General features: G+C 43.5%; 1 protein-coding gene across 2 annotated transcripts in view; it reads left to right on the forward strand.

Annotated features, from left to right (window-relative positions):
• Positions 1 to 1,271: 1,271 nt before the first annotated feature.
• UGGT2 (UDP-glucose glycoprotein glucosyltransferase 2) overlaps positions 1,272 to 12,058 on the forward strand; it is a 190,340-nt gene continuing 179,553 nt past the window's right edge. Inside the window, exon 1 of one of the 2 annotated variants that reach the window (XM_032315029.1) lies at positions 1,272 to 1,584. In XM_032315029.1, the coding sequence (XP_032170920.1) occupies positions 1,433 to 1,584 (152 nt within the window). In that variant the 5' untranslated portion in view covers positions 1,272 to 1,432. The remainder of the gene's footprint in view (positions 1,585 to 12,058) is intronic. The other variant, XM_032315026.1, reaches the window with a different exon arrangement.

A 12,058-nucleotide genomic window follows, 5' to 3' on the forward strand; every position in this document is an offset into this window, starting at 1 on the left:
GAATCATTCTTGACTAGGAGCCAGAATCTTGAGGCTCCCCTCTGCCCAGTTAAATAAAACTGAGTGTTTTGATTTGATGAATCATATTTACTGGAAAACCACCTAACTCTGCTGCAAGCTTTTCTCTTTGAGCCTCATAAAGTAAATGCAGGAGCTTTGGGGTCAGACAGTCCTTGGTTTAAATCAAGACTCAGGGAAAGCTGTGTGATTTCGGCTCATAATGACATGAGCAACTATGACGTTCCCATGCGTCTTTTCACCGGCCACCCTCAAAACCAGATCCGCTGAGACTTGAATGCGTACAGTACCACCTAGGGTTCCTGTTAACCTGGGGATTCCGATTCAGTAGGCCTGGGGTGGGGCCTGAGATTCTGCATTTCTAATGAGCTCACAGGTGATGTTGCAGCGACCGCTACTCTGTGGATCACTTTTGAATACAAAGGTTAAAAAAGAGAGGTTTCCAGCCAGCCGTATCATTATCACTTGGGAACTTGATAGAGGTGAAATGCAAATTCTTCTCTCCCCACCCCGCCCATACCCAACACACGCACGCACCAGATCCTGTGAGGCCAACAGCCAGTGTTGTTGTTTTTAAAGATTTTATTTATCTAACTGACCGGGAGAAAAAGACGGTGAGAGAGCACAAGCAGGGGGAGCAGGAGAGGGAGAAGCAGGCTCCCCACCCAGGAGGGATCCTGACGCGGCGCTCCATCCCAGGACTCCAGGATCATGACCTGAGCTCACCGAGGCAGACGCTTAACTGACTGAACCACCCAGGCTCCCCCCCCACCCAAACACCCATCGTTCTAACACGCCTTCCACGTGAGGTCACTGGCTTCCAAACCTGACTGCCCGCTTGAATCACCTGGGGGCGGGGTGGGTTAACTACTACCGGGCATCAGGCTTTCTCAAAGCCCTACCAGATGACTCTAATATGCAATAAAATTTAGAAGCCCATAAAGTCGACAACTGAACCTTGATGGGCCTTATTTTCCGCCCGGGTAAACGTGGATAAAATCCACAACAGCCCCTGCCTTTGCTTCCAAATATTGGCATCTGCACCCAGCCTCAGACGGCCGCAATCCCAGTTCGCTCTCCGGGAGCCCAGACTCCCCTCCCCGCGTCCCGCAGCCTCCGCCCGAGAACCAGAGGCCGGATCGCAGGTCCGCCAGAGCGTCGGCCGCGGCGAGACTCGATCCGGCCCCGCCCGCACCTACGTGGCTCCAGGATCCAGCCCCGGGGGGCTCCCGGGACGGCGCGGGAGCGGGACGCGCATGCGCTCGCTGCCCGCCCGGCCCCGGCTCTGAGTAACGGACTCGAGCTCCCCCCACCGGAAGTGGGCGGCCGCGCGGCGGGAGGAGCCGGCGGTACGGTGGCGGCTGCGGGCTGTGGTCGCGGGGGTCCGAGGGGCTCGCGCTTCCCCCTCCGTGCCATGGCAAAGGCCGCGGACGTGGTGCGGCTGCTCCTGGGCTCCACGGCGCTGTGCTTCTCGCTGCTCGGCGCCCGGACGGCCTCGGCGTCCAAGGCGGTGACGGCCCACTTGGCCGCGAAGTGGCCCGAGACGCCGCTGCTGCTGGAGGCCAGGTGGGTGCGGGCCGGCCGCTCTCTGCCGAGCCCAGCGCGGAGGGAGGGTCGGCGGGGCTGCGGGCTCGCGGGTCCCTGCCGGCCCCTCGGACCCCGTCTCGCCGGCGGCCGGCCCTCCAGCTCCTGGCACCGCGGCTGCAGGCGCCCTCGTGCTGGGCGTCGGGGCATCACCTCAGCCCCTGCGACCCCGTGCGCCGCACTCCCTTGCAGTTCCTTTCCCCCCGCGCCGTTCCTACTTTGCCTCGCCCACGGTTTTCCAAACTTCGGGGCCTTTGTTTAACTAGTTTGGATTTCATTAGCGTTTACGAAAAAGATAGGAAGAGCGGGAGCTGGAGTGTGGCGTTTAATGCAGGCAACTTCCATGGACGCCGCGGTTCTTCTTAGGAGCCGGTACTGGCAGCACCGAGTTTCACAGCGACTCCACCGATCGGCTCCTGGGCTTCCTGCGCAGAAGGCAGCTTCCCACAACTCAGTTCTTCCCCGAGTGTCCTCCGCTGAAATTAGTTCATAGCACGTTGCAGAAAAAAAACTTAGAGCTATTGAATTTTGCTCTTAGTATTCTAGAAGTTAAAATTTGAAAGTTCCTTTCTTTAGTTAGCATGAACTTTTTAACACCAGTTTTTGACAGTTCGCCAAAGAAACAGCTTATGGTCCTAAAAAGAGCCCATCGCCTGACACTACACTGCATATTTAAGATACTAAAACAGTTTAATTGAGATATAATTAACTGTACATATTAGTTTCAAGTGTAGTAATATTCAGTATTTGTATATATTGTGAAATTATAGCCGTAAGTCTGGTTAACATCCATCACCTAATATAGGTACAAGTTTGGTTTATTTTTCTCATGTTGAGAACTTTTAACATCTCTTAGTAACTTTCAAATATGCAGACCAGTACAATTAACTTAGTCACTATCCTATGCCTTATGTACCCATGACTTATTTTATAACTTAGTTTGTACTGGTTAAGCTTAAAAATAAGTTATTTTACCAGCAAAAATGGACTTTTTCGGAAATAATACAGAACTGCAATTAGGAACTATCAAATTATGGCAAAACCACAGGCAAGTCTAACAAAGGAGAGGAACTCTATTTTTTGGAGACTGAGAAAGTTTGGAGGGATAGTTTGGAACAAGAGCCTTTGGAGAAAAGCCAGAGCGGATATGATGACAGTTTCTCTCTGGTTGAGTTGCAGGACTAATCAATTTCTTGTAGGAGATGCAAAATTCATCTTTCTCTATTGGGGCCTATAATTGATGATTCCTGTTGAAAATTTTCTGTTAGGAGTCTGCAATTGACAGTTCTTACTGTAATTGATGTGGAGTGGTACAGCAGCCCCTTCTCCATCCCTAATCCACCTTAATGAAGTTTCTGTTTAATAATTTTTACATTTCACCCTTTTGATCAACATCTTTCCTTGAAAGCATCACTGACCAAAAGTCAGGTCTCATATTTAGTGGTGCTGTTGCTCAGTGCCAGAAAGGATCTTTCCCACTTATCTTGGCCAACATTGATGGAAAGTACATAGGTTTAGAAACCACTTAAAAGCTGCGTTTGAGTAACAGGAAGGGAAGTGCTTCAGGAGTTTTCCTTCCTAACCATCTAAAGTCTGTATGAATTCAAGACTGTTAAGTATTGGAAATCCTCTCCTTATTGGGTACATCATTTTTATAAAAGTTTGATAGGCGACTAAATACAAAAATAATTACATAAAAACAGAAGAAGTAATATAATTTCCAAATTGTATGATGGTTCTAAATGGGGCCCCCTAGGTCAGAAAGTATCCAGCTAAAGATATATACTGGCACATAATCCGACTTAAGGGAGAAAAGTTCTCCCTATGGAGGCAAACCTGGAGTCCTGTATGCCTCCTGGAAGTCCCCATTTAAAGTAGCCATGAAGACAAAATAATACGGTAAGAGCACACTGGAAGAATTAACCACGTGTCTTTGAGAGATTAAGTGCAGGTATAAACATGAAGCAATAACTAATGAAATTTTTGCAAAAATAGCAAAACTTCAAAAATAGTACTGTTATCTTGAAAGAACCATTTGAAAACAGATGTTATCCAGTCATACAGCCTGTGTGGTTGCAAATTCAGAAACCATGAATTTGAATAAGGATTCAGAATCAGATAATAGTGCAGATGAAAAACATTCATAAATTCTGAATTTTCTAACCCTTCAGAGAAAGCAAGTGAAATTTAATTTGTAATGGGATCATGATGAGCCTGTTACTGAAAGGCCATACTCAAGGGGTTTCTCCCTTTCACAAGGGTTTGGAAAATGCGCACAAGATTATTTCCTTTCTAAGAAAGAGATAGTAGAAGCAAACAGTGCAGAAAAGTTACATAGGCCTGGTCCAGACAAGCTGAGAAAACTGTATTGTGAGATGTGGTTTGCTTTCATTTGAGGAAATCTTTGCTTGGAGGTCCCCAGATGGTGTAGAGGTCCAGTCAGAGTTTAATGATTTCTCTAGATGTGTCCCATGAATCCAAGAGCCTATTCCTTGGAGTCTGGTGCCACAGGGATTAGCAGTTCCCGATAAGAGCCTTTCCAGCAAGACTGAGTAGTCTTTCTGGAGGTGCCTTTTTCTAGAGATGAAATCTCCAGTTTGCAAGATGTGATGCTTAAGGTCATCATCTCGCAATGAAAAAGATCACTCTGCCTAATGTGGTTTTTCATAGAAGTAATTAGGCTTTTTCATTATTGAAGTATATCCCCTTTTATCTACTGTGGGCCAAAGGAGCTGTAGGAGCCAAGTGCATTGGACCTCCGTGGCCATCTCAAAGGAGGAGAGTTTGAGTTTCAAAGGGGTGGATCTGAGATTTAGAAGAACCAGTGGCAGTGCTCTTGGCGAAGGTATTTGGAGGATCTCAGCAAATTTTGCCAATTGAGTCTTAATAGTGTTAATATGCTCAACTCATGGAGAATCGAGGATGATCTACACTATGACATTGATAAAACTGGGCAAACAGCACAGACATCAAAGCACCTGCTCCTTAAAGTGGGCTCCCAATCACTGTGAAGTTTGAGAGGGTTCCCCAGGTACAGATCACTTTTCTAACAGAATTTTTAGCCATGATAAAAACAGCAGCCTCTCTACAAGGGAAAGCTTCAGTCCACTGAGAAAACATATGGACTGTTACTGAAACTTCTGTCCATGCGATGGGAAAACACTATGAAATCCATCTGTGCAAACAGGTTTCCCTGAATTGTGTTTTTGACAGGTGGAGCAAGTGAGGTACCCCTTCTTGCAACCTCATTAATATGTCCCCACCAGTATTGGTTCATGAATACTGTCTTGTGTCAGTAGACCACAGTGGTTTAAGGCATGTGTAGTGGTAAGTAGTAGGAACTTGGAAGATTTCTGGTAGGGCCAGATTGTTACTTGGTCCAAACTAGAGTTCTCTCTTTTTATTGAACCAGCAATTATTAGATTTCCAATATTGTTTTCCCCTCTTGGGCAATTGTTAGGTATCTCCTCTTTTTTTTTTTTTTTTTTTTTTAAGATTATTTATTGGATAGAGCGTGAGAATGTGCGCATGCTCACATGCAGAGGGGAGAGGCAGACTCCCTGCTCGGCGGGGAGCCGGGTGTGGGGGTTGATCCCAGGACTTCAAGATCATGACTGAAGCCGAAGGCAGATGTTTAACTGAGCCACCCGGGCGCTCCACTTGTTGGATATCTCCTGGTAGTCTTTCTGAATTATCATTTGCAGAACATCTCTTTGGACCATGACAGGTTTCTTTGAGAGCAGTGTTTTGGGCAGAAATATCAATCAGATGGTTTCCTTTGGTCTCAGGATGTTGAGCCTGGAATGCCCAGGAGCCATAAACAGCCAGAACAGCCAGCAAAAATGTGGCATCTAACAAATTTTGGACATAAGAGCCATTTTTTATTTTAGCCCTGTTGGAGGTAAGGAATCTTTGTTTCCATAATCCAAAGTCATGAGCTACCCCAAAGGCACACCTGCTATCAGTATAAATGTTTACGGTTTTGCCCTTAGCCAAAATACAGGGGTGGTTAAAAGGGATCCCATGATGATTTCATCAGGAATGTCTCTGAGGCCAGGGTAATATCCGTGGGCCAATGGGTCTAATTGTTGACTGTAATACCCTGTGAGTTCCTGTGTTTTGGGGTGAGTACTCCCAAGGTTATTCGCTTCCCTTTCATATGCAGAGATACCTATGTCTTCCTGATCTTTCCAAATAATAGGGTGAGGTTGTGCCTTTTTTAGTAAATCTTCTAGAAATTGAGCCATAAGAGAGAAATTTGGAATCCAGTTTCAACAGTAGTCAGCCAGTTGAAAAAAACCTTATAATTGGCCTCAATTTTAGGTTTTTGGAAAGTTCAGAATGCCATGAAATCTCCCTAGATCCAGATGTAGTCCTTGTTTTGAGGGCAGGTGCCCCAAGTATCAAACCTGAGTTTGAGCAAACAAATTTGTCTTTGGAGTGTTTATTTCCCTTTAAAGCCAAAAGTTTTAACAGATGAATGCTGTCTTCCTATGAAAAGGTTTGAGAAGGAGAACGGAGAAGCAGATCATCTAGGTATTTTAACCAATTAGAGCCTGTTAAAAAAAAAAAAAAAAAACTTAACATCCAAATCAGCTTCTAAGGTTTGTGAAAAGAAGGACTCTGTGAAACTGGGGGGCATTACTGTCCAGGTGTCTTTCCATTCTTCCTAAGTGAAAGGAAAAAGATACTGGTTGATCTTTATCAACCGGAATACTAAAGAATGCATGGTGTAGATGAGTTACAGTGAAAAATTTGCCGCCAGTGGGAGTGGATGTCCATGTATGGGTTAGGAACAGCAGGGTCCTGAGGGATAACAATGTCATTTGTTGTTCAGAGGTCCTGCACAAACCTCCATCCTTGGCCATTGGATTTCCTCATAGGTAAAATAGGCATATTATAGGGATAATAAGGCCTTGAGCTTTGTAATCTTCTGTCATGGTGCTTGATGCCTTGAAAGGCTTCTTTACTTATAGGATATTCATTAATTCTCAGGAGAGGTTGTCACGAGCAAAACCCCTGCGTCCCGCCAGGAGGTCGCAACATGTAAAGAAGAGATAGAGAGATGGATATGATGTAACTCACTTGATCTTTATTGGGACGAGTTCCGCACCACTATCATGGTCCGGACTATCACGGTCTGCTGACGTTGTCACGGAGAAGGAGACGTCGCCTCACAATCCAGACAGAGAGGTCACTGCAGAAGTTGAGACTGAGAACCAGCGAGTGGTCGGCAACGAAGCTGTCGGGGCGTCGGTAGCACCGGCGATGATGTCCTCCCCACAGGGAACTCGCTTCACCTCAGTCCAACCCGATGCCTCTTTATATACTGTGCTAAGTCTCCTTCATAAACATATTACATCACTTGTTTTTCTTATGCTTACACACCAAAAACATACACACGTCCTAAACATGTTTTGGTCTATGATATTTCGCACAAGTTAAAATATTTACAGCTTGTTACTCCGCGCTAATCTTATCACTACACGCATATGGTCTAGGTTTACTTGCTATATGGTTAGTTTGCAGTTTGTTCCTGTTTTTCATTTAGTAGGGGTTTGCACTTACTACATATTATTTATTTATTTATTCATTTATTTATTACACTTTATTTATTAAAGGTTCTTACTCACTACAGAGGTTTTGAGGAATCTATTTGAGTCTTGATGGGAGGCACACTATGAATTCTGCCAATACTAGTTGAAGATCTTGTCCATCAGGGATGGACCCACTAGGGCAAATGATCAGTGTCCTCAGACTCAGCAGTAGTGTTGTCAGAGACAGAGCAAATAAAAGATGTCAAAGGTTCATTTAATTTACCTGGTTGCCTATTTTGATTACTGAGTTAAGATTCTAGAATTATTTCCCCTTTTGGGAGAAAGGAATTTTGGTGTATTTTTCTAAGAACTCTCAGCCCAGTAAATGAAGAATGAGGAACGAAAGAGAAAGGTATGGGTATCAGAGTGCTTAGACAAAAGGGAGTAGGTTCAGAGATAGGAACCCATTGAGGTTTATTGGAGACCCCCCACTTTACTACTCCAGGGCAGGGACTGCTTCATAGCCGGGGGGGCGGGCTGAGCACCAAGAGTGTAGCTCTGGCATCAATGAGGACAGAGATGCATTCCCAGTCTGAAGGGTGGTTTCTCTGAGTTGATTAAGGAGGAGGACTGGGAAGAGCCTCCTGTTCTTGGGAATTAGGAGGATCCTGGAGATACTGGCTAGGGGGCTGAAGGTACCAGGAGCTCCTAAGCCAAAAACAACTTTTTCCCAATATCCTGGCTCTTTGAAAATACTAAAAATTAGTATGTTTTTTGTTTTGTTCAGGAGCTTTCATTTGCCAGAGATGAAAATGAAGAATTTAAGAATTTTATTTTGGGGGCGGGGTGACACATCTAGGATGACTATATCTAGAATAAACATAGTTTCCCATTCAACCCTGTTCCTTTTAACTAAACGAGAATGCACTATAAACATAGAATTAAATGCTACCTACATGGATTCAGCATTTAAAGGAACATCAGAATTTAAGGACAATTTGGAGGTGATTGTAATAGTCATGAATGGGTTCGCCAGGCTTTTGTGTGCCAGCCTAAATCAACAGTGATTTTGCTCAATCAGCAGGCTTGGGAAAAGCTACTATACTTGCTCAGTGGAGATTTCCAGCAAGTGTTTTGCATCTTGCCAAAAGTTAGGTGTCTGTTTCTCTAAACCCCTTTCAGGATCTTCTCCGTGGAGTAGTTTTATCCAGTGTTGGGCCTGAACTTCACCAACAAGCATGTGGACGAATTGATACAAATCTGAGAAACCAGGTTGCTAAGTTTGAACAACTATGCTCAATTCTTCAGCAAACCTATCGAGGTCCTCGGTCACTTTGGGGGGAAAAATAATTTCAGCTAGAGAATTAGAGGAGGGAAACTGAGGGTATAGAGGAGGGGCAGGCAGTGTGGAAAGGAAGGAGGATGATGGCGTGGGAGGCAGAGTTTGAGCACAAGGTGGCGGCCGCATCTTGAGACAAGACGGCAGGGAGAAAAGCGAGACCTCAGAAACGATTGTGTCTTTGTAATTGTTTGCCTCAGCTAATCTAGAAATTGTATTTTTCTGAGAGGCAATTTTAGATTTCTGATAACCTTTGGAAGCTTCAAAACACCAATCCAAATAGGCATCCACACACTTTGACAATTTCAGAGCCATGGTGGCCCAGTTCAACCTTCAGAAAAGTGTTAGGGGAGATCAGATAATGGCCATTGCAGTTCTAAATTACTTTTGGTTAAGTCGCTGCATTTATTTAGAAATGTGGATGAAGAGGAATCATAGTTTTGTTTTTGTTTTTTTTTTTAAACATATTATTTGTTTCAGAGGTACAGGTCTGTGATTGATCAGTCTTACACAATTCACAGCACTCAGCATAGCACACACCCTCCCCAGTGTCCATCACCCTGCCACCCTATCCTTCCCATCCCGCTCCCCTCCAGCAACCCTCAGTTTATTTCCTGAGATTAAGAGTGTCTTATGGTTTATCTCCTTCTCTGGTTTCGTCTTGTTTCATTTTTCCCTCCCTTCCCCTATGATCCTCTGTCTTATTTCTCAAATTCCTCATATCAGTGAGATCATATGATAATTGTCTTTCTCTCATTATTTCACTTAGTGTAATACCCTATAGTTCCATCCACGTTATTGCAAATGGCAAGATTTCATTTTTTTTTTTTTAAAGATTTTATTTATTTGTTAGAGAGAGAGATACAGAGCGCAAGCACAGGCAGACAGAGTGGCAGGCTAGAGGCAGAGGGAGAAGCAGGCTCCCTGCCGAGCAAGGAGCCCGATGTGGGACTCGATCCCAGAACGCTGGGATCATGACCTGAGCCGAAGGCAGCTGCTTAACCAACTGAGCCACCCAGGCGTCCCAAGATTTCATTTTTTAATGGCTGCATAATCGTGTGTGTGTGTGTGTGTGTGTGTGTACACGACATCTTCCTTATCCGTTCATCTATTTATGGACATCTAGGTTCTTTCCATAGTTTGGCTATTGTAGACATTGCTGCTATAAACATTGGGGTGCACATGCCCGTTTGGATCATTACATTTGTATCTTTGAGGTAAATACCCAGTAGTGCAATTGCTGGGTTGTAGGGTAACTCTATTTTCAACTTTTTGAGAAAAGTCTATAGTGTTTTCCAGAGTAGCTGCCCCAGCTTGCATTCCCACCAGCAATGTAGGAGGGTTCCCCTTTCTCTGCATCCTGTCATTTCCTGACTGGTTACCTTTAGCCATTTTGATTGGTGTGAGGTGGTATCTCATTGTGGTTTTGATTTGTATTTCCTTGATGCCGAGTGATTTTGAGTACTTTTTCATGTGTCCATTGACCATTTGGATGTCTTCTTTGTAGAAATGTCTGTTCATGTCTTCTGTCCACTTCTTGATTGGATTATTTGTTCTTTGGGTGTTGAGTTTGTGAAGTTCTTTATAGATTTTGGATACTAGCCCTTTATCTGCTATGTCATTTGCAAATATCTTCTCCCATTCTTTGGGCTGACTCGTAGTTTTGTTGACTGTTTCCTTTGCTGTGCAAAAGCTTTTGATCTTGATGAAGTCCCAGTGGTTCATTTTGCCCTTGCTTCCCTTGCCTTTGGTGATGTTTTTAGGAAGAAGTTGCTGTGGCGAAGGTCGAAGAGTTGCTTCCTGTGGTCTCCTCAATGATTTTGATGGATCCCTGTCTCACATTGAGGTCTTTCATCTATTTTGAATTTATTTTTTTGTATGGTAAAAAGAAATGGTCCAGTTTCATTCTTGTGCATGTAGCTATCCAGTTTTCCCAAGACCATTTGTTAGAGACTTTTTTCCATTGGACCTCCTTTCCTGCTTTGTCAAAGATCAGTTGACCGTAGAGTTGAGGGTCCATCTCTGGCCTCTCTGTTCTGTTCCATTGATCTGTGTTTCTGTTTTTGTGCCAGTACCATACTGTCTTGTTGATTACAGCTTTGTAATAGAGCTGCAAGTCCAGAATTGTGATGCCACCAGCTCTGGTTTTCTTTTTCAACAGTCCTCTGACTATTTGGGGTCTTTTCCATACAGATTTTGGAATTATTTGTTCCATTTCTTTGAAAAAAGTTGCTGGTATTTTGTTAGGGATTGCATTAAATGTGTAGATTGCTTTAGGTAATATAGACATTACTTGTTTTTCCAATCCATGAACATGGAAAGTTTTTCCATTGCTTTGTGTCTACCTCAATTTCTTTCATGAGTATTCTATAGTTTTCTGAGTACAGATTCTTTGCCTCTTTGGTCAGACTTATTCCTAGGTATCTTATGATTTTGGGTGCAGTTATAAATGGGATAGACTCCTTAATTTCTATTTCCTCTGTCTTGTTGTTGGTGTAGAGAAATGCAACTGATTTCTGTGCATTGATTTTATGTCCTGACACTTTACTGAATTCCTGTTTGAGTTCTAGCAGTTTTGGGGTGGAGCCTTTTGGGTTTTCCACATAAAGTATCATATCAACTGCAAAGAGTGAGAGTTTGACTTCTTTTTTGCCAATTTGGATGCCTTTTATTTCTTTTTGCTGTCTGATTGCTGAGGCTAGGACTTCTATTACTGTATTGAATAGCAGTGGTGATAGTGGTCAACCCTGCCGTGTTCCTGACCTTAGGAGAAAAACTCTGTTTTTCTGCATTGAGAATCGTATTTGCTCTGGGTTTTTCATAGATGGCTTTTATGTTATTGAGGTATGTACCCTCTATGCCTACACTGTGTAGAATTTTGATCAAGAAAGGATGCTGTACTTTGTCAAATGCTTTTTCAGCATCTATTAAGAGTATCATATGGTTCTTGTTCTTTCTCTTTCTCTTGTTAAAATATTGTATCACATTGATTGCTTTGCAGATGTTGAACCACCTTTGCAGCCCAAGAATAAATCCCACTTGGTTGTGGTGAATAATCCCTTTAATGTACTGTTGGATCCTATTGGCTAGTATTTTGGTGAGAATTTTTGCATCTGTGTTCTTCAGGGTTATTGGTCTGTAATTCTCCTTTTTGATGGGGTCTTTGTCTGGTTTGGGGATCAAGGTAATGCTGGCCTCATAAAGTGAGTTTAGTTTTCCTTCCATTTCTATTTTTTGGAACAGTTTCAGGAGAATAGGTATTAGTTCTTTTTTAAATGTTTGGCAGAATTCCCCCTGGGAAGCTGTCTGGCCCAGGGCTCTTGTTTTTTGGGAGATTTTTGAGGACTGCTTCAATGTCCTAACTGGTTATGGGTCTGTTCAGGTCTTCTATTTCTTCCTGGTTCAGTTGTGGTACTTTATACGTCTCTAGGAATGCATCCATTTCTTCCAAATTGTCTAATTTGCTGGCATATAGTTGCTCTTAATATATTCTTATAATTGTATTTATTTGGTGTTGACTGTTATCTCTCCTCTTTCTTTCATGGTTTTATTAACTTGGGTCCTTTCTCTTTTTGATAAG

This window comes from Mustela erminea, chromosome 15 (assembly GCF_009829155.1).
Source record: "Mustela erminea isolate mMusErm1 chromosome 15, mMusErm1.Pri, whole genome shotgun sequence".
In the NCBI taxonomy this organism is placed as follows: Eukaryota; Metazoa; Chordata; class Mammalia; order Carnivora; family Mustelidae; genus Mustela; species Mustela erminea.